This window comes from Oryctolagus cuniculus, chromosome 15 (genome assembly GCF_051225735.1).
Source record: "Oryctolagus cuniculus isolate XC-2025 breed Fujian yellow rabbit chromosome 15, ASM5122573v1, whole genome shotgun sequence".
Classification (NCBI taxonomy): domain Eukaryota; kingdom Metazoa; phylum Chordata; class Mammalia; order Lagomorpha; family Leporidae; genus Oryctolagus; species Oryctolagus cuniculus.
This window is the reverse complement of record NC_142881.1, coordinates 36,278,160-36,300,309: the sequence shown is the minus strand read 5'-3', so window position 1 is coordinate 36,300,309 and position 22,150 is coordinate 36,278,160. Positions and strand designations below refer to the sequence as shown.

Sequence of the window (22,150 nt, the reverse complement as noted above, 5' to 3'; positions counted from 1 at the left end):
TCACTTGCCAGAGATTGCAAACTGTTTTCTCAGGTACCATTGCTGATGGTAGACTGTTTTGATAACTTCTAAAAGATAACAATGTGCTTATGGGGAAATGCCAAGCTTCCTACTTATATACACATTATGCATGCAGAGTATACTGTTTCTGTGTAGAACATTGTTTAACTCAACATGGAGCTCTTCCCAGACTAGCAGCTGTTTGCCACTGGTGCCAAGACCAGGTGAGCCACCTTCCTCCAAGTTGCTACTTCTCTGGCTCCAGACAGTTGGCTCCACGAGCTTCCTTCACTGATACAGCCCCATCTTCTACCCCCAAATATGATACCAGACTAAGTTCACTTCCTGTGTGTCCTTAGGAGTGGGCATTTGGTGCAGTAGATGCTGCTTGGTTTGCCCACCTTACATATCAGAGTGCCTGGGTCCAAGCCCTGGCTCTGCTTCTGGTTCCAGCTTCCTTTAATGCACACTTTGAGGGGCAGCAGGTGATGGCTCAAGTATGTGGATTCCTGTCTGGGTTGAATTCCTGGCTCCTGGCTTTGGCCTGGCCCAGTTCCAGCTATTACAGGCATTTTGAGAAGTGAACTAGCAGATTAAATCTCAATCCCCCCCGCCCACTCACACTCACTCTTACTCACTCACTCTGGCTCTCTTTCATATGAAATGAAAATAAATTTTAAAAATTAATGTGTGTCCTTAATAATTATTGATTTTTGCTTCATACTATTAATTTAAGAATCTATTTAGTTGATCTGAAACTCCATCAGATAACACAAGGGATAGATCTCATCATATAATAACAGACGATTAAAAGGAATCAAGATCATTTCTTTGTAGCCTGTTCTTGAGAAGTCGTGGGAATGTGAATATTTTTATATGGAGTTATTCTTCCCATGGATTTCTACTGTAGTTATGGTAGTATCCCAGAAAAGACTAAAACAATTCAGATATGAAGCGAAAACCACACTTAAGAATTCAACCAATCCAGATGTCCTTTACCTCTGTAAGAAGTTAGTCCAGTGAAAGACAAATTCACTCTCTATCGTCAATTACTCCTGTGTTCTTTCTCTACTTTTGAGAACAGAGAAAGGAGAAGCCTTGTAAAAAATTATTATTATAGATGTTTTGATTTGCAAATAAAATGAACAGATGGAGGAAGGATCTTTCTGGCTTATTTTCAGTCTGGAGAGCAAAATGTAACCCTACCCAAACTGAATTTCTAAGTTAGTTGCACGCATTTTTTAAAACCCACACGTACTGATGCAGAGTTTCAGTGGAAAATGGGGCCCCACCAGGCTCTGCCCCAGTGGGCTACGAGACCCTGGGGAACGTCCTTTCCCTGTTGTCACCATGGGTCCCTCGGATGCGCAATGAGAAGGGTCTGAGCAGTGTTTGGTGACGTTCTCCCAGCTTCTAACACCTGTGATCTCTGACTGTGCCACTCCACTCCCGCCACCTGACCATTTCCCATTTCACTGAAAGGTCCTCGGACTGGAGGATTCCCAAACAGACCTTGCAGTTTCGCTGTCCCTCACTGAGGCGTGTCCCATGGAACCTTCCGTACACGTACAAGGACTGTTAAATGCCTTGTCAAGCGTAGGCTTTTGATTGTGCTTGTGGTGCCACATTCATCTCTCCACTGTTACTACAATCTCCAGCTGGGATGAAAGGAAAGCAAAAACCTGCCTGCAGAGTGGAGAACCAGCTCCAGCTTTTAGAGGGGCCTCAAAGGTTTCTAGGGCTCTTGACTTATGGGTCCCTTTGCAAGTCAGAAGGAAGCCATGGATGCATACCTCCAAGAGAAATCAACCCTGCATACAAGCAATTGCAGGAGCTTCTCAGGTCTCCCAGGGCCCTTGCAGGTGTGCCAGGTTAAGATCCCATCTCTAAAGTCAGGGGCCAGGTTTATCTCAGACAGCTGCAAAAGGAGGGGAATTAACCTCTTTGCCCCTTTGGTCTATAAAAGTGCCATGATTACAACCTACAGAATTGTGGCACCCAAAAAGCCTAAGGAAGTTGCAAGTGAGGTTACACATTTTAGGAATCATGACTCTACCTTTTGTGTAACAAATTCTTAATGAATATTTATTTATTTAAATTTGATGTTAGCAATAATGTCTTATTGCTAGTGGTTGCACTCCTTAATTGTCAAAATATTAAATCTCTAAAATATTTCTTGTTTCATTTATCTTATAATCTAAGCTATCATTATTTATGCTTTGCTTTCTATCTTATGTTAATTTGTTGGCTTTTTGTCTGATTCTTCTCACTTTTTATTTCTCTGAATTTTATGACATATAATGAAATTTAAAGAAGTAAAGTAGATTCTTTTCCCCAATGTTGTCGCTTACTTTGACTAGTTTTGAATATTTACTGCAGCACAAATTTGAGTTAATAACCCAGTGTAGGCATATTCTTTTACAATGACTGCACATTACTAATAAATTAATTTCTGTCCATTTGAAGGAACTGGAAATAGATGACATGAGTGTGGCAGCCACTGGCATGATGAATATTAACCATAATGTCTTCTCTTGCTAATGGTTGCACCTCTTAATACTCAAAATATAACTCTATGAAACATTTCTTGTTCCATTTATCTTGTAGTCTAAGCTGTTGTTGTTTATGTTTGGCTGCATATCTTAATTTACTTTGTCTGCCTTTCTGTCTCACTTCTCCTTCCTTTTGTCCCCTTTCTGATTGTGTTTTTCTGTAGCAGACGTCCTTACTGCTTCCCCTGCTCCTAACGGTCAGGAAGGTAAAGGCCATTTGAACCGGGCATTTTCACTGCATGGATGGCAGCATTCATTTCCAATTTCTTGGGCCTGATTCACATGAAAGTGTGACACCTCTGTGAATCCAAATGTAAAGAAATGATTTATCTCGTTTACGTCTTGGCAGCCTGCGTGGCCCTGATTTGGAATAAGGATGTATTGGTGTAAACGTCTGTGGTCTGATGAGAGGATGAAGTCTTGAGGGTGTTTTCATTTTCAGAGAGCATGATCATAACATAGCCCAAGCACCTTTAGAATCATTTGGAATAGAAATGCTGGGGGGGAAAAGCAAAGCATAAACTTATCTGTCGTACTATGATATAGCATATTTTAATTTGTTATTATCACTTAATAAATTAATACCAATCATGAAAACCTTACTTTCAAATTAATTATAATTGTGAAAATTTTGCATTGTATTTAGCAATATATCTTTTCCCCTCTGGTTTTGACATTTCTCCAGGAAGAAGTGAGTAGGTTCACTTTAAAGTGAGAGTGATTCCATCATGTGTTCCTACCTAGAAGTGCTTCGGCCACTAAATCCTTCCCAAACCTGTGTGCTGTCAGCTTCTCAACACAGAGTATCTTCCATAATGGGTTCACAGTTCTCATCATCTTTATGAAAATGAGTATTCCATCTCTATTTTGTCTATATGCTATTAATTAAATTGAAAATAAACACTTCAACCCCATTGTTAAAACTGTGCTTCAAGCCATCATTTCCGTAGTAGGTAGCCAGAACCTCCATCCGTCAGATAGGTACAAGTAGCTGGATCCCTGCGGGGTGGACACGAAGCCTTGAAAGTCGTTTGGTTCTCTTTCACTGAAGCCTGCTAACTGGTTTTCAGACAACATTCTGGAAGACAGACCTGAAAACAAGTCCTGTAATGACAAGCTTCAGTTTGAGTACAGTGAAGAAATCCCCAAAAGGATAAAGAAAGCAGATAACTCGGCTTGCAACAAAGGAAAGGTAGGTGAACGGTTTGTGCTCAGTGTCACCTGGGCTGTGGTACTCCCGTCAGTTCCAGGCGAGATTCCACCTCCTCTGTCCCTTCCTACCAACTTTCCCTTGGTTTTCCTTTAGACGCCAACTCTGGCAAGGCCAGGCGTTGATTCATCCGACCAGTGCCTATTGACAGTAGAAGTGTGGTAGACACCAAAGTGGCTTAGGTGGTCCAGTGACGGAGATAGACGTATCACCAGTGCTCAGATACGTGCCCCGGGTTGTCAGAGGATCAGGGAAGGCTCCTGGGGAAGGTGATGTTTGAGAAGGAGAAAAATAGAGCATTCAGGCCAAGAGGACAAGCTGATGTGTTTGTGTTCAGGGAATTGCAAGAAGCTTCAAAGGGAGGGGCAGGAAGTTGAATGGGGACAGATTGCATCGTGTTAGACACTGAGGATAGAAAAGACACCTGCAGTCCCCAGACCCTTCCCTCGAGCACCTCACAGCACATGGACTCTGAGTGCATCATAGCCAGCGGCAGCGATGTTGCTGGAAAATAAACAAAATACATTAACACCCTGTGCTTCAGGAGATAGTCCTCCACCTATTCAACAAGTGTCCACTGACTGTTGCACAAGTAAGACCATGGACTGAGCCCCGAGGGAAGATGGAGGAGGCACTAGCTCGCCCCATGACCTAGCAGCTTTCACCCCAGGGAAAGTGTGAGGACTGGTACGAATGTATGGATAATTACAGAGCAGGGGGAAACTCTCCTGGTGGCAGCCAAGTGCAGGTAATGAGCTTTGGGACTTTGGGGGAACCAGCATAAATCTTCCATGTAAAAGGGTATCATTTCCCCTTGGTAGGTATATGACATGGAACTGGGAGAGGAATTTTATCTTCCTCAAAATAAAAAAGAAAGCAGACAGATTGCACCAGAGCTTTCTGACCTCGTCATCTATTGCCAAGCCGTGAAATTTCCAGGTAAGAATGGGCAAGATCATCTCTAACACTTAACTGCACCACAGGATGAAAATATATTGTTTAGTTCAGTGGGCACTGTGAATGCTACCAAAATAAAGAAATCATGTTGCTGAAATCATCGTATTAACACTCTCTAAATATCTGTTATGATTATCATTGGCTTTGGTGTTTATGAGGAAAAACAGTATAAGATGTTCATTTCCAGACCACACAGTTTCCTTGCATAATAGTTAATAACAACGATAAAAACAAAGGAAATCTAATAATTAAATATATTAACTACTTAAGTATCGAAGTTTGTGCTAAGTGTTTTATGGAGGTCCTCTCCTTGATGACTCTCACTAATTCTAAGAGGTAGGGGTTATACTGTCTCCATTTTAAAACACAACATCAGCAGTGCCCTTCTTGTCAGGGAGCATGGTCAATGTATTCATCCAATCAGATGGCTCATAGACGGGACCCCAGAAGACGGGGGGCAAGCAGGGAAGCCCATAAATTATGGAAGTCAGTAAAATTCATTTCTTTGTCCCGAGAAAAGGGATTCCCTTGCACAGGCTGTCTGTGGACAAGGGAGGGCTGGTTTGGAGGGGCAGCCTGAGTGTTGGTAAACAGGGTATGTGGCCACGGTCTAGAGGGGGGCGTTCACACACCTGCCTTCCTCTTCCCAAGATGAGCTGAATGCGGGTTCCGGCCCCCAGAGCACGTCTTAAACCCCACTTCTCACACTGCACCTGGAAAAATGAGACAGAGGTGTTGGACTATTAAAAAAAATGAGGCACCGGTGGCCTTTTCACACCCTCGAAGGAACAAATATACCATAAATCGAACTTTGTTCCTGTTAAGCTTTCTCCCGTAAACTGTCTTTAAACTGCTGGCAGCTGCTGCTACTTGTCTGCTAGCTGCTCGTCCGCTCGTGTCAAGGCAGAGATGAACGGCCGCATAGCCAGCAGAGATTTCAGAGGAATGCCGGGACTTAGACGCCTCGCTTCCGTTTCAGAGGTCATGACCTTAGGTCACACAAGTACGTTGGGTCACATTTGCTCACCTGGCCGGCCTGGCCTTCCCCGAGGGATCCTGTATGAAGCCCACTCCGTGCGAGGCTCCTGCTCGCTGCAACTCTTATGCCTTAGAAGTGCAGCTGATGCAACCGCCAAGCCGCTCCACTGGCTTTGTCTTGGCTTCTGGAGCGCAGAGTAGATGAGGAGCGCAGATCCCCAAAGACGTCTGAAATCAGCGCGAAAGATAAAGATTCTGTGCCAATAGAGAATCACAGAGAGGTCAAGGGCTCGTTTGCTGCCGCTTCTGACTTGAGGCATAGGCTAAGCGCCTGGTGGTTTGGCTTATTTTTAAAAGTCCAAGTATGTTGTTTTTTCTAAAGTGTTTATGTAGCACACATTCCTACAGGCATACTGTACTTTAATGCTTTCTAAGTAATTGAAATGTCTTACATTTTTCTTTCCCCAACTTTATTTCCTTTCTCCAAATAACTGAGTTGTGCTGCCAGAATCGCTGCTGGAACACCTTTAAAATATTTATTGTTACCATGGCTGTTCTGATGACCATGAAGAAAATACCATAAAATGTTCAGTGGCTGCAGCATTGATTTTGATTTTGCTGTGTTATAATTTCAATGTATTTCACTTTTCGTCTTTCCAAATTCCCTTCCCAGGAGTCATATGCCAAAAAAAAAAAAAACTTCAGAGCAGTGAGGGACTCAAAGATCATGTGGTTTGAGGCCCCCATGAGTAACGGAGACCCCCATGACCACGTTCAGCTCCCTGCGTCCTGTTCTTTCCGTCACACTGTCTTATCTTTAAGGACGCATCCCTCCATACTTCCATACCTGCTTTCGCATAGGGTTTCTTTCTCAGTTACATTCACTTTGTGAACTGACCTGTATTTTGTGCTCTTCTAAGAGGAAAATGGGAGGACCCAGCATTTTTATCATCTCGCCCTACAACTCAGTTTCCAGCTACTTCCCGCCAGCCCCCTGTGTCCCTCACTCTCCTATACACATCACAGTCTTTGCAGCTTCCAGGCCATTGCACAGAGCACTCAACCTGGCCAGCTCTTCCCGGTCCCCTTTGCCACGCATGGTCCAAAGTCACAAGGCCAGGGTTCCCTGTGAAGTACCGGGACTCTTAAAGTCATCATGGTGTCTCTTCTGGGAACTGCTTGCATGTACAGGCATGTGCTCAGGTACCTACAGGGACTCTAGTTATCCACAGTTACAGTACAGCATTCTATGAGAAATATTAGAGATGGCATGATCACTGGTCAGAGATCTGGACTTGTGACTACCATGCTCTGTGAGCTTGACCCCAATAATTCCCCTCTCTGGGCCTCAATTTCCTCTCTTTAAAGTCTATGTTCTCTTTTCTAAGATTTTTTTTTTTTTTTTTTTGCATTCCACACAGTGGCTTACCTCCCTACGCCACAATGCCAACCCCTAAAGTTATGTTCTTAACAATACTCCAGCCTGTCTTCTCTAATTCTGTTCTTGGAAGGTGCATTTTCATCTTTAAGAGGACTTCCTAAATGCTGCTTCAGCTTGATGAATGACTCAAAGGTGTACGTACTTGTAGACTTGTAGATCACTGGTGCTTTGTCATCCTCCTTGTCACACTGGAGCCAGGTCTGTGTGAAGTGCATTCATTTCCTCATTCAGCAAATATGTCCTGAACTCCTGCTGTGCTGAAGGCACTGTGACAGTCATGGGGCACCCAGGGAATGGTTGGGCACAAGGCAAGAAGGAGAAGCCATGAAAACGCATTATCATCTTAGTTGATTCCCCACAGACTCCTCAGACTAACCTATGGGTGAGCTCCTATAATCACACCCATTCTGTAGATAAGGAAATTGAGGAACAGAGGTCAAGCCTCACTGGCAGGAATTTAACCTGGGACAATAGGAACCATTTTTTTTTTTAAAGATTATTTATTTATTTATTTGAGAGAGTTACAGACAGAGAGAAAGGTCTTCCATCCGCTGGTTCACTCCCCAGATGTCGACAAAGGCCAGAGCTGAGCCGATCCAAAGCCAGGAGCCAGGAGCTTCTTCCGGGTCTCCCAAGCAGGTGCAAGGGGCCCAAGCACTTGAGCCGTCTTCCACTGCTTTCCCTGGCCATTAGCAGAGAGCTAGCTTAGAAGAGGAGCAGCTGGGACATGAACCGGCATCCATATGGAATGCTGGCGGCTTAGCTCACTACACCACAGTGCCAGTCCCAGAATTATTTCTTTTAATCTCCCAAAATTGAGTAATTAGGCCCTGACAATTAAATAGTGATTGCAGCACTTTCTTCTCATGGAATTTTTCAAAATCTCTCTGGTATACAACCAATCAGGTACATGTATGACTTTGAGGTTAGAAGCACATCATTTTTATTGCAGAGATAAAAACTTTGCTATAATTGCCTCCGATACTATTATTAATGGTGCTAAAAATGCTAGCAGATCTTCTGAGCTGGGTTATAAGGGAGTAGTAGAACTTCAAAATAAACATGAACAGGGATGGAAAATGTTGAGTTCCCTTGCCTGGAGTTTTTGGCTTATTTATTTTCATTTTATGGGAACAGGGCTGTCAACTCTAAATGCATCTGGCTCTAGCAGAGGAAAAGAAAGGAAAAGCAGGAAGTCCATTTTTGGCAACAATCCGGGCAGAATGAGCCCAGGGGAGACAGCATCGTTTAACAAAACATCTGGAAAAAGTAAAGTCACCTTCTTACAATATTTTTGCTTGATTCTGCATGTGCCATGGTTAGGATATTTCACTGTCGAAGTTTTTAATTCCTTTTTTATTTTCGTGAATGTTCTCATTGTCCAAGTGTGGTATAAATGTCTTTAAAACTGCTAATTTTCACTTTGAACTTACTACAAATAGCATTTCATTGAACATGCCCTCATACTATTTGCCTCAAAAGTAAGAATTGAAGGCACCTGGGAACATTCTGGTGGTTCTTGGAAACTGCTCTCTTTGCCATTGTAACGCCAGATGATATATCCATTTTATTTCTAATTACTTTTTATTGTGAAAGTAATAAATCCTCATAGTTAAAAGCTCAAACAATACAGAATATTATTAAAAATCTTTCCTCTCTCAGTGTCCTGGTGCTGCTCCTCAGAGGTAACCACTGTTAAGTTTATTGTGTTTTCTTCAAGAAAAATAAATGCCTTTTTAAGATGATCCAAATGGAATATGAACATATTTGTATAACTTTTATACTTGCTATAACTTTTCACATAACTTTCTGTACATGTGTCTGCCTTACTCTGTTTAATGCCTGTGTGGTATTCCATTGGGTGGATATTTATTTAAGCATTTCATTGATTTAGTTACCTCCTTGCTGGTCGAATACTTGGATTGCTTCCAGTTTTTAATTTTTATTTTGCTGTGTATTTGTGGGAGTATACCTATGGCACAGTGAGGTCCTGAGGCCAGGGATGCCCAGGCTTTTAATTCAAATCAGTACTGCTACTCTTTTTTTTTTTTTTTTTTTTTTTTGACAGGCAGAGTGGATAGTGAGAGAGAGAGACAGAGAGAAAGGTCTTCCTTTGCCATTGGTTCACCCTCCAATGGCCACCACGGCTGGCGCGCTGTGGCCGGCGCACCACGCTGATCTGAAGGCAGGAGCCAGGTGCTTCTCCTGGTCTTCCATGGGGTGCAGGGCCCAAGCACTTGGGCCATCCTCCACTGCCTTCCCAGGCCACAGCAGAGAGCTGGCCTGGAAGAGGGGCAATCGGGACAGAATCCTGCGCCCCGACCGGGACTAGAACCCAGTGTGCCGGCACCACTAGGTGGTGGGTTAGCCTAGTGAGCCACGGCGCCGGCCTCATTTTATCTTTAAAGGTTATTTATTTATTTATTAGGCAAAGTTACCAAGAGAGCAAGAGAGATCTTCCATCTACTGGTTCACTCCCCAAATGGCCACAACAGCTGGGACTGGGCTAGGTCAAAACCAGGAGCCTGGAACTCCATCCAGGTCTCCCATGTGAGTGCAGGGGCCCAATCGCTCAGACCATCTTCTGCTGCTTTCCCAGACACCTTAGCAGGGAGCTGGATTAGGAGTGGAGCAGCCGGGACTCCAGCCTGCACTCCTGTGGCATGCAGCTTCCCAGGTGGTGGCTTAACTCGCTATGCCACAACGCTGCGCCCCCCACACACTCATTTTACAACTCTGTAGCTGTATGTTTCAGGGTGATGAGCTGACTTCTGCTGTCTTTCTGTGTTACACCTGTTTGCTGGGAAGCTGTGCGGGTTTCCCTTGGGAAAGGATGGGGTTTTTACCCCTAACCTGAGCCTCATCTTTTGTGGGGGGGTTTAGGTTTCTGTGAAGGCATTCGCCAGAACTGGGAGGAGACGCCCTCCGCTCTGAACCCCGCCACGTCGCTCAGCGCTCTCATTCGAACTCCCCGATGCTACCACATCTCGTCGCTGAATGAAAATGCCGCCAAACGGCTGTGCCGCAGGTATTCGCAGAAGCTGATCCAGCACACCGCCTGTCAGCTGCTCAGGACCTACCCGGCCGCCACCCGCATCGACTCCTCCAACCCCAGCCCCCTCATGTTCTGGCTCCATGGGATACAGCTCGTGGCCCTCAACTACCAGACGGACGGTAATGGGCGCAGCCTCCCCTCTCTCCTTTGTATCTGACCTTGCAGTAAATGCGGCTGACAAGCACCATTGTTTCAATGGGAGGAGCTTCCAGACTGCTACACACAGAACCCCAGGGTCAAAATACAGAGGGCGGAAAGCAAGGGTGTTTGATACTGAACTGTGGCCCTGAGACTTCATAGTTCAGGTGATAGAGAAGAACCTCGAAGGGGCCTCCAAAGTCTTCTGGCCCTGCCTCCTCCCTTTTTAAACTGATTTGGTTGTGAGGCAGAGAAGGGGGGGGTGAGCAGGTTAGAGAGCCTCCATCCATGGGTTCAGCCCCAAATGCCTGAGCTGACTGGGCTGGGGCCACAGCTGGGAGCCAAGAATTCAGTCCAGGTCTCCCATGTGGGTGGCAGGAATTGAACTACTTGAGCCATCACCACTGCTTCCCAGTGTCTGCGTTAGCAAGAAGCTAGACTCAGGAGCCAAGGCCAGGAACCAGCCCCAAGCACTCTAGTGCAGGAAGTGGGCATCTTAATCACTAGATTGAACACCACCCCTTGCTCCCATTTTTGAAAAGCACTTTTTAAGCAAAAACTAGAGCTGTGCCCACTTGGTTTATAAAAATATTTCTGAGCAGGGATCTCCTAATGCTACTTAGAACCTGTCTCACTATGCAATTCTTGCAGCCAAAAAAAAAAAAATTGTCTAACATGCTGTGAGTTAAAACCGTTTTTTCTTTTTTACATTCTTGTCACCACTTTGAAATGTGAAAAGGAGAATAAAGGGAAGTACCTTAACAGTAGCTATTCAAGGGATAACAAGGATGTGAATTGCAGGAAGAGAGAGAGCAGTGTTCATGTTTCCATAATCTACGAGACTGTGACACCAGGCCTGAGCCTCCAGAGGGAGCTACCACTTCCTGCATGCTCACCGTGCTCCTGGCACTGTGAATACCTGACCCTTTATATCGGGTGTACCCTGATCTCGTTTAATTTTCACAACACCCCAAGGTGCAGGTACCGTCATGATCCCCGTTTCTCAGATGAACAATTAGCCCAAGGTCACAGGATGGCTTGCAATGAGAAGTCCAAGGACTCTGGGAGTTTGGAGGATAAAGCATTTTGTTTCCATGCTGTTTTAGAGGGCAGCAGGGAAGCTACAGGAGGTAAGGAAAGACTCCATAAAGAATGTTTCCTAGAAGCACAATCAAAACCACAGTCTCCTTTAAACAAAACAGTCAAGCAGTGAGCAGCCCTTATCATTCCTCTCACGTGAACTGTATCAGATACTAACTAACTGTGCTGAACCATAAACCACAGCACAACCCTGACTCCAGCGGAGGTCAAACCGCAGCTTTAGCTCTGGGACCAGCCAGCTAGCTACTCAGTGCTGATGCTGACAGTACCCAGTTGTGACTGACCTCAAAGACATCTGCTTAGAGATAGCAGTCTTTTTTGTTTGTTTGTTTGTTTTGGCCCTTGTCGCATACACATCTTTCTATTGAAATGAAATAAGATGATGTGGATGAAGGACAATATTTAGCATAGCTCTTGGCACATGAAGAGCATTCCACAAATATTAACCATCATAAAGTGTGTTTGATAAATTATAAAAACAGTATGATTTGGGCTCGCAAATGGAAATAATAGTGAAATACTTTGGGGGTGAAAGTTGTAAAAATGTCAGTTTCCATTTCTTTTCAATCTTTCCCGAGTGGCTTGTAGGATCACATCTCTGGCCCAGTCTGTGGTTCTGCGTCCACTGGCACCCTTGATACCAAAATATTTTAAGTAAACTGAAATAACTAGCAAAGCAATTTTATCAAGGAAATGGAAATGCATTCGGTTTGGGATATGCCCAATCTTCTTTAGTGCCAAGTGCAGTGCAGACACGCCGGCTCCACCAATGGCAAAGGGAGCCCCAGGCAAACAAGACACAGGGATTTGCTACTTCTTGGGCCATCCTTCAGTGCAGCAGAACGCATTGAGCTCCCAAATGCAGGGAAAATAGTATGATTGTGGTGTCCACTTACAACAGGGCCTCCAAATGAGTAGAAGACTATAAAGGCAAAGGTATTCTTGGCCTACCACCATCGTGTATGAGATGTAGAGAGATCATAGGGCGACACTGATTCATGCCTGCCCTCTCACTTGGCTGGAACAGGGGTTTTCAAATAATAACCCCAGATGAATTTCTGGGACCATTCCCAGGGAACAGGAGGAGAGCTAAATGTGAAGCCTCCTCTTTATTTAAAATTGAGTGGCTCCACATGGATCAGTTTTACATATTGGGTCACTAAATGAGATCTTTGTCAACAAAAAACGTGCTTTACATTTTTGGAAAGCTATTAGGACAGATAGAGTGCTAATGAAATCAGACTTCAAACCATAAGTAGCATGATCATAATATAATTTCCATTCACTGGGCACCAAATGCTAGAATAGGGACTCTCATACATTATCGTATTATGTGGTTCAGTGTCAGGAGGAGGGGCCTTAGTTCCAGCCATCTGGGTTGGAATCCTTGTTCCCACCACTTACCAGCTGTGTGCCTTGGATGTTTCTACTTCCTAGTGCCTCAGTGTTCTTATCTATAAAAATGGGAATACTAAAAGAATCTACTCATGAGTGAGTGGGAGTCCAAGAGTGCAGAAAGTATGAGCTACTATTCCTGTTATTAATATACAAAGAGATTTTTTTAAAGTTCCTGAAAATGTGTATTGTGAAAAAAAAAACTATATGGGTTTCAAAAAAATTTTGATACCTATATAAATCTATCTGAATTCCATGTTCCAGGAGCTTTTGAAGTATTTTTATATGTCTATTTCATATTTGCTCCTCTCTGTTGAGCCAGTCTGCCTCACCCTCTTAGCCATCCTAGCCATGTCAACGTTCCTGTCACAGAGTGGCCAAAGAAGAGGATTTTCTGCCTCTGCAGATGAGACCACAGGGCTACCATGAGTTGGTCCCATCAGGACGTTAAAGAAAGATGGGGTGCAGTGCACGGACTTGACCCCAATACCCAAGGAGCTTTCGTATGTCTCAGACATGTTAGCCCAGGAATCCCTGCACACAAGCCAGGCCAACCCCACATACACGGAACTATTTCACACACAGAAGACACAAAAGCCAACTTCTTGCTCCAAAGCACTTACCACACTTTTCCTTGATGTTGGTCCATAGAGCAAAGTTCAGGCCGTACATGGAAGGAATCTATCAGAGGAAACGTTCAGCAGGTGTGTCCCATAAACTTTTTGCTCATTTGGGAAACTTTGATACAGACTGGAGCCATCACATGAGCGTGTGAGTGTGTAAGAGTCCAGAAACAGTGCAGGTATTGGATCATTCATCAGAGAACTCTGCCAAATAAAATTTGGCCCCAAAAAACTCAGAGCCTTTGTGAAGATTTCTGAAGTTTATGGTTGAGGGGATTGTGGACATGATGTGAATCATATGTGATGACTTTTTTCGTATTTAACTACAATTTAAAAAGAGACAGAAGTTTTGTGATTAATGGGTTGAAATTGATATTTCAAGAAGTTATTTTTCTAGCTATTTTTCTATGGGTTCTTGTATAATTAAAACTTTCTTGCATTTTGTGTTCTAAATTGTTTTAAAATTCCTTTGAAAATGCAGACTGACAGGGAGATCTCTCATCTACTGGTTTGCTCATCAGATGCCCACAGAAACCAAGGCTGGGCCAGGACAAAGCCTGGAAATTCTTCCAGATCTCTCTCATGGGTTCCAGGAACCAAAGTACTTGAGCCATCATCTACTGCCTCCCAGGATGCATTAGCAGGGAGCTGGCTCAGAAATGGAGTATCTGGGACTTGAACCGGTGCTCTGAGATGCAGGTGTCCTCACTCTGCTACGATGCCCACCCCTTAGCTTACATATAAAGTAGCAAGAGCTGACCATATAATTATCTGCATGGTTTGGTGTTTGGAGATAAAGAAATACCATTATTTCTTTCCAAAAATCAGTATAAAATGAGGCAATATACAAGACTTTTCAAATGGATGTGGTAAATTTTATTTGCAAGAGATTTTAAGTGGCAGAACTGGTTGTGGTGGAAACACTTGGCTCACCCACAGGCTGTGAGCTCCAGGAGTACAGGGCTTTTTCTCTCTTGTTCCTGGCTTCCTCTTCCAGCGCCTAACAGCCTGGCACAGAGTAGGCACTCATCAGTCTATGGGATGAGTGGATGATGATGTCTTCTTCAGGCTCGAGCTTAGGGAAAATCAATGCAAGATTTTCTCGAACTTTAAATTTACAACTCTCAAATGACAGAGTAGCAGGAAATATTGGCTCTCTCTGTTTTGCAGATCTCCCTTTGCATTTAAATGCTGCGATGTTTGAGGCAAATGGTGGCTGCGGTTATGTTTTGAAACCCCCAGTTCTGTGGGACAAGAGCTGTCCCATGCACCAGAAGTTTTCTCCACTGGAAAGGGATCTGGACAACATGGAGCCTGCTGTCTACTCTTTAACTGTAAGTAGGGCACTCATCATCACATGTCCGGAGTAGGAACAGATTTTGAATTCAAGGCCTTACGAAGCTGTCATGTCACCGAGGGTGCAGATTTAGTTCCCAAAGTGATATCTTGTACCCTGGTTAGACATAGGCGGAACTGTGGTGGAGCTGTGAGGTCCCCTTCACCAGGGGCACTGCTGATGTAGTTCTGTCTGCCCCACAACCATGAGTAGAGTCATTTCCTCATAAGCTCCAACAAGCTGTAGGATCAGACGAACTGGCATGAATATACAGAAACAATTAAGCACCTTTCCCCCTTTTGGTTAATCTTTGTCTTGCTTGCGTCTGTCTTCTATTGCTTTTGTCACCTATTAGCTTATTAAACTGTACCGATTCTGCTTAAGAACACAGCAGCCCTAACTCTTCACTTCAATTTCAAGCTCTTTTGCTCCCTCCTAGTGAACAGAGAAAGAAAAGCAGCATGGAGGATAGGAAAGAGAGGGAGGGTGGTCAAGGTCATCTCCTCCCTCCTCCTTTAGATCTCGTCTCTCCCTCCGCGGGAAGAATGGCAAGCAGCCCTCCGCGCAGGACACCCCAGTCCCCTGGGACAACCGCATTTTCAGATTTTCCTGCCATCCGAACTGCTTTTCTTTCTTTCCCTAAGACAGTAGGACAATAGTCCCTTTTCTCTTTGACCAGTTGAGTTAGAGTCGAGTGGCATTTTATCTGTTTACAGAAAGCTATAAATTCATTTTAGCAACATATACCCTGTGAGGTGTTCCAAAACTAAACTATTCAAGGAAAAGGAATTGAAGTTGTAGAAAGTACTCCTGCAGCATTTTGAGCAGAATATTAGCAACTTTTCTTTTCCTAAGGTCTCCTGCTCTTAATTACTTGGCTTTGAAGATATTTGAAGTCTTGGCAATTCAAAGGTCACAGCTAAGCGAATGCCGTTGACAAAAATCGGCTTTTCACATGATTCCAGCCATGGGGTCACCTGATTATAATCACTTTTCTTGGCTCAGTAGTTTTATTCATCTTTGACCTTGTCCAGTCTGGTTTTCTCCGTGGAGGGAAGAGGTGAGGTGCAGAGGTCATCTTTGTTTTCCTTTCGTCTGCAGTGACTTTGACTCTTTTCTTCCCCCTTCAGATTGTCTCTGGTCAAAACGTGTGCCCCAGTAACAGCACAGGAAGCCCGTGCATTGAAGTGGACGTCCTGGGCATGCCCCTGGACAGCTGCCATTTCCGCACGAAGCCCATCCACCGAAACACCCTGAACCCCATGTGGAACGAACAGTTTCTGTTCCGGGTTCACTTTGAAGACCTTGTGTTTCTTCGTTTCGCAGTTGTGGAAAACAACAGTTCAGCAGTAACCGCCCAGAGAATCATTCCACTCAAGGCTTTAAAAAGAGGTAGAATAAAATTCCCAAGAGCACCCACAGTTAACTCTGGCACTTTGAAAGCAGGCACTGATGTAAGGAGAGGAAAGCAAAGGGCGGGAGCTTCAGGGTGTGGTAGTGGCATAGGCGAGCGGGGCGGATGTCCAGTGTTACACATGGGGGATGAGTGTTAGGTGCAGATTAGGGCAAAGATGGAAACTCCTGAGCAAAGGCCGGAGCTATTGGCTTCCACATTGGCTTTGTGTGGCCCTCCAAGAAATTTTGGCCTATTGCACCTGGCCTGGGCATTGCTTCTCAAATTTTGATATGTGTAGGAATCCCTGGAGGCTCTTGGTAAAAATGTGCTGATCCTGATTCAGCAGGCCTGGGTAATACTCAAGATTCTCCCTTTCTTTTTCTTTTTTTTTTTTTTTTTTTTACGATTTATTTATTTATTTGAAAGTTAGAGTTACACAGAGGGAGGAGAGGCAGAGAGAGAAAGAAGAGGAGAGAGAGAGAGGTCTTCCATCCGCTGGTTCACTCCCCAGATGCCCACAATGGCCAGAACTGCACTGATCCAGAGCCAGGAGCCAGGAGCTTCTTCCAGGTCTCCCATGTGGGTGCAGGGTCCAAGGACTTGGGCCATCTTCTGCTGCTTTCCGAGGCTATAGCAGAGAGCTGGATCAGAAGAGGAGCAGCCGGGACTCGAACCAGTGCCCATATGGGATGCTGGCGCTTCAGGCCAGGGTGTTAACCTGCTGCACCACAGCATCGGCCCCAGATTCTCCCTTTCTAACACACTCCCACAGATGCTGACTCTGATGATCTACTTTGAGTACCAAGGTTCTCCTCCTCTAGCCACACCAAGCTGCCATCCTCTGAGCCCCACAAACACATTACAGTCTCCTCCTTGGTCTCCTCCTAGTTCTCTCTTTCCGTTGTGCCAGTAGCCGCCCACCACTGTGTGTGTTTGCTGGGACCTCCGAAGCAGAACACAATAACATAAATTATTGTCTCATAGTTCTGACGCTGGAAGATCACAAAGTGTCAGCAGGTGTATTCTCTTCAGAGGCCCCCTCCTTGGCTTGCCACTGGCCACCCTCTGGCTGTGTCCTCTCGTAGTCTTACTTGGTCTCTGTGCACATGTCTAATGTCTCCAGCTGTGTCCTCATTTCATCTTCTTAAAAGGCCACCAGTCATGTTGGATGAGGGCCCACGCTAATGATCCTGATTGTAACCCGGTTAAAAGTCTTGTCTCCCAATACAGTCACATGCTGAGATACTAAAGGTTAAGTTTTCAGCATACGAGTAGCAGGGGTACAATGGGGGAAACACAGTTCATCCCTCACAGTTATTATAGAATTAAGAAAAAAATACAGAGCTACAAAAGCAATCTTTTAAAAAAATTATCCATTTTCCATCTCTTCAACATAATCCCTCTTGCTGCACATCTTTTCCAAGCTTTCTCTGTCCATGTATATAACACATGAGCATACAGATATATTTTGAATAAATTGGCTTCCTGCTAATTTTAGCATTTTGCAACTTACTGATTTTCACCTACTAAAATATATAGTGAACAATTTGTTTTGTTAGTAACTATACATCCACATTACTGCTTTTGGTGGCTGCATATTATTCCATCTTATACATACAGTACTCACACTATGACTTAGTTAACAAATCTATTACTGGAGCATCACTAAAGTGTCTCTAAGACAGAATGTTTGTCAAACGGCATCTGTAGATGCTTTAGTATCAAAAAGATCAGATTGTCCCACAGCCTTTTGAGTCTGAGGTTTTCTGGTTTTGAGTCTAAGTTAGAAACAGTAGAATGTGGAAAAATTGATCCCCCCTGGGTGGCCCAGGACCCTCTCCAGAGGGCAGAGGGCAGCATTCTCTTGCTGAAAGGCATTGGACTTGCCCTCCGCAGCCCTTTTTAGGGGCCATTTCTGCCTGTCATTTGCTGATTTCATTGGCGTGTCGTCTTTGCAGAGTTCAACAGTGTGTGTTAACAAGCGTCTCCCAATTGTGCATTATTCCAGGATATCGACATCTTCAGCTGCGAAACCTCCACAATGAAGTCTTGGAAATCTCCAGTTTATTCATAAACAGCAGAAGGATGGAAGAAAATCCCTCAGGCAGTGCCTTGCCAGCCTCTTTGGTAATTAACTTCTGTTCTGCTCAGCGTGTTTGTGGAGATCGCTATACTGAAGGTGGACTTTTTTGTCGTACAACAAAGTGGCCAGTGAGAGTCATTAATTAGGCAGCTATAAAAATAATAACAATAGTGAGAGTGGGCATTTTGCTGAGAGGTCCCACACTGGAGTGCCTGGGTTTAATTCCTGGCTCAGGTTCTAGACTCCAATTTCCTGCTGGTGTGGAACCTGGGAGGCTCTGGTGATGGCTCAAGTAATTGGGTTCCTGTCACCCACTTGGGAGACCTGGCATGAGTTTGCAGCTCCTGGCTTCAGCCCCAGCCAAGTCCCAGCTGTTGTAGGCATTTGGCGAATAAACCAGTGAACAGGAACATATACATACACTCTCTTTCTTAAATCATTTTTAAAAAATTTTAAAAAAGGGCCGGCACCATGGCTCACTTCGTTAACCCTCCACCTGTGGCGCCGGCATCCTATGTGGGCACCAGGTTCTAGTCCCGGTTGCTCCTCCTCCAGTCCAGTTCTCTGCTGTGGCCCGAGAAGGCAGTGGAGGATGGCCCAAGTGCTTGGGTGTCTGCACCCACATGGGAGACCAGGAGGAAGTACCCAGCTCCTGGCTTCGGATTGGCGCAGCGCTGGCTGTAGCAGCCATTTTGGGGGTGAACCAACCAACAGAAGGAAGACCTTTCTCTCTGTCTCTCTCTAACTCTATCTGTCAAATAAATAAAAATAAAAATAAAAATTTTTTAAAAAAACAGTGGATGAAACTTGGCTCTTAGCACTTTACTTATGTACTAACTCAATCCCCTTAATAACTTCTTGTGGTAGTATTAGTATCTCCATTTCACAGATGAGGGAGGTAAGTGCTAAGTATATCTGAGGTCACACAGATAGCAAGCAGCAGAACAGTATTAAACTTAAGACCATCTAGTACCAAATCCCATACTCTTAATGAGTAGGCAGATATTAATGTGCTTGCTAGGGAAGTCAGCCAAAATGAATAAAGTAGGGCAAAGCTAAATAAGCAAATCAGCCCAAATAAATAAAATGGGGAGAAGGCTAGTTAGCCAAATCCTAGTAGGAGCCACTTGAATACTTCTGGAAATTTCAAGTTAAACCAGGAAAATCCTTTGCTTCTTCAGCAGTCCAGGGGCAACAGTCACAGGCAGAGCAGGATCGGGGTGTGCAGGAGGCATTGCTGGCAGTGTATAACCTGCTGCTTGGGGAGAGGCAGAATGTGCACCCTTGGGGATGGGAGCTGGACACCGTGAAAAGGGCTACCGCTGCAGAATCAGAATTTTAACCAGCTCCCTGCATAAGTTCTATGTCCATTAGAGTTCAAGAACCATTGAACCAGAGCTCAACCCACTAATGCAGGATGGCTTCACTTAAACAAGAAACGCTGCTTTAATTAGCTGGTTAATTCCATTGTGCTTCCTGTAAATTGAAAATGCACTTAGAAGTGTGTCCTCTGGTTACCCTCTTGATGTGTTTAATAACCTGGTCACTTCTGTATCAATCCTGTACTTCAGCTAAGAAAGGCAGCTTCTGCACTGGCTTGGACAACCTCCACCGCCACCTCCAAATAGCCAGCGCTGCTTTCTTCTTTCATCCTTCTTCCTTCCTTCCTCCCTGTCAGTTTCTTTTATCTCTGTCCCTGACCTTGTTTTCTTGGGTTTTCCTCCTTTCTGCTTCGTTGCTTTATAGCAACTTTGGCTGCACATTTGCATCACCTGGAGAACTTTAAAAAAAATCCCCATGCCCATCCACTCCCTGCACTGATTAAACCACCCTCTCTCAGGGTGGGCCCCAGGCATTGGTGTTTCTAAAGACTGCCAGGTGACTGCAGTGTGCCACCAAGGCTGAGAACAGCACTATAGCTAAGGTGGAGAGGGTTAGGCCGTGGCCCTATGTGGAGGACTGACAAGCAGGGACCGTCTAGTTCCAAAGAGCAGGCATCAGAGGCTTTCAGAGGAGCACAACAGAGCTTCATGACATCAGTATCTCACAGGAAGCTGAAGATCCCACAGATCTTCAGTGAGTGAGCTGTTGACTCTCAACACTGCTCACCCCAGACACCTGATGTCTTTCCATACCACTTTTCCTACTCTGAGCACGAGCTGGGTTTCCCACAACTCAATTTGGTTCTAACACTGTCTACCTAGAGGTAATGCCACATCCCCATGTTAAGGCCTCAGGCCCACTTTAGATGCTAGTCACAAGTCCCAGCTTGTCCCTGGGACTTCTGGCGGAGCCACTATAAATTCAGGGAGTTCCCACACTAGACTGACTCACAGAACTCAGGAAGGTGCTTTGCTTACTATTGCTAGTTCCCTTTAAAAGGTGCAACTCCAGATCAGCCTAGTGGAAGGGATGCATAGCACCAGGTATAGGACCAAGGGTATGGAGCATCCAGACCACCTTCCCAGAACCTTGGTGTGTTCACCAACCTGGACCCTCTCAGAACCCCATTATTGGAATTTTTCTGCAGGTTTCATGGTGTAAATGTGACTGATCCAGTCACTGACCAGAGCTGATTGGCTCAATCTCCATCTCCTCTGTCTCCCTGGAGTCTGGCAGCTGGGCTTACAATTCCACCCCTAATCACGCGTTGGTCTTACTCAGCTGCCAGTCATCTCATCAGCAATAAGAGATGCTCTTACTGCTCTGTAGACTCCAAGATTCGTAGGAGCTGTGTGCTAGGAGTTAAGGAGCTCCTGTTGTATCACACCCTGCCACCCTTGGGTTCCCAGGAAGCAGCATTTATTGCTTGCTAAACACTTTCTTTGACCATGGCATGCATCACCCTACATTGCTAGAGGTCATCCTTGACTTCTCCCTCTTTCTTATGGCCCTCCATTGACCACGTGAGGATTCTGTTTCCTTAGTATCTTTCAAATCTATTCATCTGGCTCTACCCCTGGCTACCTTGGCTGTCATTCATTCTCACCTGGCTTCCAGCATTGAGTCCCTAACTGATCTCTTTTCCTCTGGGTTTGTCCTCCTCTGTCCTCTAGGTGCCCCCCTAGCACAGCTATCTCAAACCTATTCTGATTGTGTCACTTCCCTGTTAAAAACCCTCCCTTAGGTCTCCATTGCCTTCAGGGTAAAGTTTATACCAGAGATAACAAAATCCAGAGCTGGGTCAAGTGACAAGGGGATGATGGAAATGCATTTCAGGGGTTGGGCAGAGACTGAAAGCAGAGAGCTCATGGGTCATTCAGAGGGCAGCTGCTATCCAGCTCTCAGCTCCAGCTGTTTGTTGCCATGTAGTGTCAACAGATCTTTTGTATTTTCAAGAGAATCCGGACACCGTGATTTCTATAAACATTGGTGACCATTTCCCCTTTTAAAAAATATAGCACAGGCCAGGGCAGGCATTCGGCCTAGCAGTTAAGATGCTGGTTAAGATGGCCACATCCCAAATAGGAGCACCTGGGTTCCATACCTGGCTCCAGCTCCCAATTCCAGTTTCCTGCTGATACAGACGTGGGAGGCAGTGGTGATCATTTAAATGACTGGGTCCTACCATCCACAGGGGAATCCTAGATTGAGTTCTGAGTTCTGTCTGTCTCTCAAACATACACACACACACACACACGTAAACACATAGTGACAGTTCATAGGTTTACATAATGCACAATTCTTACCTCAGTAAAACTGATCAAATGAAAATAAATTGTGCAAGCAGAATGAAAAAGCCAAGATTGCCTCCCCACCCCAAATAAAAATAAAATACACGCTAAAACATGTCAAACCTCCAGTCACCATTTTGCCAGATTCAATCTGAATTTTAGCCAATTAGTCAAAGGCCTGCGTGGTTGTATTTTTGCTTGCATCTTTAGG

The 22,150-nt window shown here is 44.8% G+C and overlaps 1 protein-coding gene and 1 long non-coding RNA gene across 21 annotated transcripts in view; one reads left to right on the top strand and one right to left on the bottom strand.

The window, feature by feature from the left end:
- The window catches only part of PLCE1 (phospholipase C epsilon 1), a 311,578-nt gene that overhangs the window by 262,062 nt on the left and 27,366 nt on the right, over positions 1-22,150 (top strand). For 9 of the 20 annotated variants that reach the window (XM_051823419.3, XM_051823413.3, XM_070057584.2 and 6 more), the window contains exons 20-27: positions 2,717-2,758; positions 3,623-3,744; positions 4,584-4,701; positions 8,276-8,407; positions 10,022-10,312; positions 14,621-14,784; positions 15,917-16,178; positions 18,191-18,309. In XM_051823419.3, the coding sequence (XP_051679379.3) occupies positions 2,717-2,758; positions 3,623-3,744; positions 4,584-4,701; positions 8,276-8,407; positions 10,022-10,312; positions 14,621-14,784; positions 15,917-16,178; positions 18,191-18,309 (1,250 nt within the window). The remainder of the gene's footprint in view (positions 1-2,716; positions 2,759-3,622; positions 3,745-4,583; positions 4,702-8,275; positions 8,408-10,021; positions 10,313-14,620; positions 14,785-15,916; positions 16,179-18,190; positions 18,310-22,150) is intronic. The other 11 variants (XM_051823420.3, XM_051823418.3, XM_089314716.1 and 8 more) reach the window with 3 other exon arrangements.
- On the bottom strand, positions 2,099-6,396 carry LOC127484156 (uncharacterized). Its single transcript, XR_007910925.3, has 2 exons — positions 5,747-6,396; positions 2,099-5,432 (listed from the first exon to the last, which is right to left on the bottom strand). It is a non-coding gene; the product is annotated as an uncharacterized LOC127484156 (long non-coding RNA).